This window comes from Pituophis catenifer, unplaced genomic scaffold (assembly GCF_029215685.1).
Source record: "Pituophis catenifer annectens isolate HBS135680 unplaced genomic scaffold, rPitCat1.0.hap2 SCAF_2, whole genome shotgun sequence".
Lineage (NCBI taxonomy): Eukaryota > Metazoa > Chordata > Lepidosauria > Squamata > Colubridae > Pituophis > Pituophis catenifer.
In genome coordinates, this window is record NW_027256882.1 from 155,801,125 (window position 1) to 155,805,818 (window position 4,694).

The following is a 4,694-nucleotide window of genomic DNA, read 5'->3' on the forward strand; positions in this document are numbered from 1 at the left end:
ACCAGTTCACAGTGGGGCCGTGCGCATGTGCAGAAGCGTTTTGGTGATGTCGGGGTTGGTGGGCGGGGCCTCCCGCCGGTTTTACTACCAGTTCTATAGAACCGGTGTGAACCGGGGGCAACCCACCACTGGTCCCCTTCCTTTCTCCAGGGCCAGTTCCATTCCGTGTTCATTGGCAGGGAGAGAGCAGAATGGGTCACCAGATGGCTGCAATGAGTTGGCCGCAGCGAGTTGTCCTAGGCAGTAGTGAAATGTAAAATTTGTTGCTACCGGTTCTGCGGGCGTGGCTTGGTGGGCATCTTTTGGTGAGTCATTGACTGGGTGGGCATGGCCAACTTTTTTTTTACTTTTTTTAAAGCATTTTTTTACTACTGGCTCACCCGAACTGGAGTGAACCGGTAGCATTTCACCGCTAGTCCTAGACTCGGGAGTGGTAATCTTCCAGTTTGAGATTCTGCATAATCATCATCCTGATAAAACCCAATTAGATATTTCAACCAATAGTGAGTTCCTCTTACCTTCACTACCGGTTCGGAACTGGGAGCATGTGTGGCACTTCTGCACATGCGCAGAGCATCCATTATGACGTCCAGGTGGGTGGGCGGAGCCTCATGTCGCCTCCACTACCGGTTCACCCAAACCGGGATGAACCGGTAGAAACCCACCACTGATTTTGACTCTGGGCTGGTCAAGTGAGGCTGTTGAGATTCTGGCCCAGTGCCTGGGGGCTGTGCAGGTTTGGATGGCGAGAAGCCCATCCCAATCCTACCAAGAATGAGTGGCTGTGGGTGCTTAGACTGCCCAGGTCTGAAGATATTCCAGCTTGGACCTTAGATGAGGTTGCACTTCCCCATTCAAAGATGGTGTGTAATTTGGGGCTGTTCCTGGACACACATCTATTGCCTGATGAGCAGGTGGCAATCGTGGCCAGAAAGGCTTTTGCCCAGCTTCAACTGGTACACTAATTCCCCTCTTCCTAAAACAGGTGCTCTTCAGATAGCCATTCAAGCTCTGATGACCTTAGGATTTGACTACTGGAACACGCTCTATACGGGCTGGAAGACAACCCTGAAGCTTCATCTGCCCCAGAAAACAGCAATACAGGATTAAAACTTGCCATCTGTAGAGACCCCAGAAGCATGCCTTCTCTGGAGCAACATCTGCTCTCTGCTCCTAACCTACTAGTATTTCAAAGGTCCCTAAAGACCTGGCTCTTCACCCAGGCCTTTGGCAAGAAAAACTGATGCCCATTTCTTTTTTGTTCTCTGGGATTGTTTTCCTTGCCTTTGTTGTCCATGCTCCATCTGATTAAATATTTTAAAAAATATTTTAATTGACAGACTTTAAATGAGATAGAAGTATGCCTGCAAAGCAAAGTGGCACCCTTTGATAAGTTTCCAATAGTGCCACTCATTCCACTTAGACCCAAAAAGCAAGTGTGCTTAGCAAATAAAACTAGAAGTTAGCCGCCTCTAAGTGTTTGTTTGGGAAGTCAGCCCAAATACCACAAAAAAACCAGGGGATTAAAAGTGTGTGAGGTGCAGGAAGAAGGCGGAGTTATTTCTCCCCTGTATCTTCTGGTATGTAATTGCCAACTGACCCTTTTGTGAGCGTGCCCACAACCTGTTTTTAAAATTTCAAATCTGCTGGCTCAAAAATGAGGGCAGTGCAATCTCCTTAACTGCTTGTTAAAAGCCACAGGGTTGTAGAAGACATTCAAGAGAGGGATTTAAAGGTTAGTTTGGGGTTGATAAAGCCTACCAAAATGACATATGCTTAGAAAGTTTCAGCAGGTAGTTTGGGCACTTCAAAGAGGATTGCATATGAAACACACTTATTGTAGCAGAACAAGCTGTCAGAGGGACCGATGGAGCGCTCCTTGACCAATATGGCAGCATGGAGAACCAACGGAATCCAATTATGTCAGGGGTTTTGATTCTGCTTATGGAGTATCTTCCTGGGGGGAGGGGAATCTTATTTGATACAATTTCTTTTTTCACAGACCATCAGAGATCTTACATGAATATTTGGCTAATATACTTGAGACACTACCCCAAAGGCAGGATTATAATGTACTGGGAAATCTCTTCACTGTATATTTGTAGTGGTTGCTTTTCACAACAACCTGGTGGTGGGGTGGGGGCAGACCATCAGCCAATTATGGTAATTACTATACATAGAATGGTTGTTTTTCATCCTTAGCAACTTTTAAGATGTGTGGACTTCAGTTCCCAGAACTTCAATTTCAAATCCCCAGTTGGCTGGGGAATTCTGGGAGTAGAAGTCCACACGCTTTAAAGTTGCTAAGGTTGAGAATCACTGATATAGAAGAGTGAGAGAGAGCGCAGTTTTTGCCTTAATGACGTGACCAGCAGCAGAACGTTAGCTGATGCACCTAAAAAGGATTATACTTGCATTTCCTAACCACCACCACCACCCCCCCCCCGCCACCCCAGTCTAAAGCTTCTAGATTTACTGGTGTCCTTCCCACCTTTGCATTTGAGGCAAAACTAAAAATGAAAACTGGTAAGCGACTGGCACAGGCAAGATAGGATCAAAGCAGGGGTGAAATCCAACAGGTTCTGACAAGTTCTGGAGAACCGGTAGCGGACATTTTGATTAGTTTGAAGAACTGGCAAATACCACCTCTGGCTGGCCCCCGAGTGGGGTGGGAATGGAGATTTTGCAATATCCTTCCCCCAGGAGTGGGAAGGGAATGGGGATTTTGCAATATCCTTCCCCTGGAGTGGGGAGGGAATGGGGATTTTGCAGCATTCTTCTCCTGTCATGCCCACCAAACCACACCATGCCAACCTAGCCATGCTTACAGAACCGGTAGTAAAAAAAAAATTGGATTTCACCACTGGATCAAAACCAAGGAGACTTTTCGCCCCACTGCTCTCTCTCTCCATGCTGCAGTGATGAGGAAGTGAGAAAGGAGAAGTGGGAAATCCCTCCAGCGGAGGAAGGAACGGCCCACGCCTGGCGCCTAAAGGAGCGCCGACGGCGCGGCTCCCCACAACCTGACGGGATTCTTCTAGGGCCGCCGTGAAAAGAAATTCAAACCATGCAAAATGAACGAGCCGCCTTTATTGTCTCTCCAACTCTTCAGAAGAGAGGCCGGCTTTTGCCCCGGCTTAACGTAAGGTTTCTTCGGCCTCGTCTGCATCGTCCTCGGCCTCCCCGGGGTCGTAGCTTTCGAGGTGCTGAAACGAGTAGTAGATGCCTCCGCGGCTGGTGGGAGGCGGGCGTAAGATCGCGGCTGACAAGCGGTCGCCGGGAGACGGCGCGGAGCTGGGGCTGCCTTCGTTCAGGATCCAGACGAAAGAGTAGAACGCCAGCGCCACCAGGATGAAGGAGGTCAGGAAGCCGCTGAGGACGCCCGTCGCCAGAGGCGTGGCCCATTCAAAGAGGCTCCGGTTGTAAGGCGGCAACGCTTTCCGCTCGACGATCAGCTCCAGCCCGTCCCACTCCCCTTGCTCGAGCGGCGGCGGCGGAGCGGAATCCGGCCCCTGGCGCCGCTGCCGGCCTTGCGCGCTCCCTCCCGGACCCTCGTCCAGGAGCAGCGAGGAAGTCAGGTGCTTCACCGTCTCGTGGTACTCCTCCACGTTCTTCTTGATCTCCAGGTTCTTGTCCTGGTTGAGGTTCTTGCCCAGTTCTAGCGAGACGTCGGCGCGGCCGATTAGCTGGAGAGCCCGGGACAAGCGATCCCAGTACATGGTGTCGCCCTCCGTCTCCAGCCATTGCTGCAGGGTTTCTTTGCACTGAGCGGTGGTGATGATGTCCCGGCGCCGCCGCCTTCGTCGTCGTCGTCGTCGACGGCCGATGGGGTTGTTCTTCTCGGAGAGGCGCTCCAGCTCGTCTTTCACGTTCTCCTCGGGGCCCAGGAGTTTGAGGTGGAAGGCCTGGCATTCCTCCGGGGACAGGAGCTCCGAGATGCGAGCCATCATGTGGGTCCCGATGTCGTCGGCCACCGTGTCATCGCATAAGGCGCAGGGCAGGGCTAGCAAGGAAAGAGCTAGACCCAGCAAAGGACACATTCAGAAGACTCTGAAAAGGGGGAAGGTTGAAAATGGGTGGGGGGAAAAAAAGCCTTCAATTTTACTACCTGATCTTTCTCTCAGTAGAGAGAAAGTAGAGAGAGGCCTTGGCCTGACACTCCGGCCTTAACTCTCAAAGCACCCAGAGGCTCAACATGTTTAAAGCAAGAGAGAAGAGTGCCTCTGACTCTACACAGACTGCCAATTCTAGCTTGCATGTTAAAAGGTGGCTTGAATTGATATTTGACAGACACCCATCATACAATGCAATACTGTACACCTCATGCAGAATGAGGAGAGCATTTATGAAGTTCTCTCACATGTGTAGCCATTTATCTGACTTTTCTTTTTCAATGACAGAATTATTCCTTATGGGCTACATGTGTATTTAATGTGATGAGGAGAGGGTAACACATTCATTTGCTTTTCTCTTTTGGGCATCATCTTTCAGAAATCCAGTTACAATTAATGTTTTAATTTCCCCAGTGTATTTACATAGGCATACAGGTTACTGGCGGGTGGGCAGCATCTAGTTGATCTTTGTTAAACTTGCTGGGAAGTTGCACCTATATTATCTGTGCTTATTAAAGCCAGATTGAATATGTTGGGTCAAGGAAGAGTTGTAAAACATCTATTTCCTATCCTTGCTAGTTC

At 49.6% G+C, this 4,694-nt stretch overlaps 1 protein-coding gene across 1 annotated transcript; it reads right to left on the reverse strand.

Moving 5' to 3' along the window:
* Positions 1-3,137: 3,137 nt before the first annotated feature.
* On the reverse strand, positions 3,138-4,040 carry TMDD1 (transmembrane and death domain 1). Its single transcript, XM_070934854.1, has one exon. The coding sequence runs from the start codon at positions 4,038-4,040 to the stop codon at positions 3,138-3,140; it is 903 nt and encodes a 300-aa protein (XP_070790955.1).
* Positions 4,041-4,694: the final 654 nt, after the last annotated feature.

What these genes read in the sequence shown, in the direction of transcription:
- TMDD1 (XM_070934854.1), bottom strand. Translation starts at nt 4,040, where the DNA reads ATGTGTCCTTTGCTGGGTCTAGCTCTTTCCTTGCTAGCCCTGCCCTGC.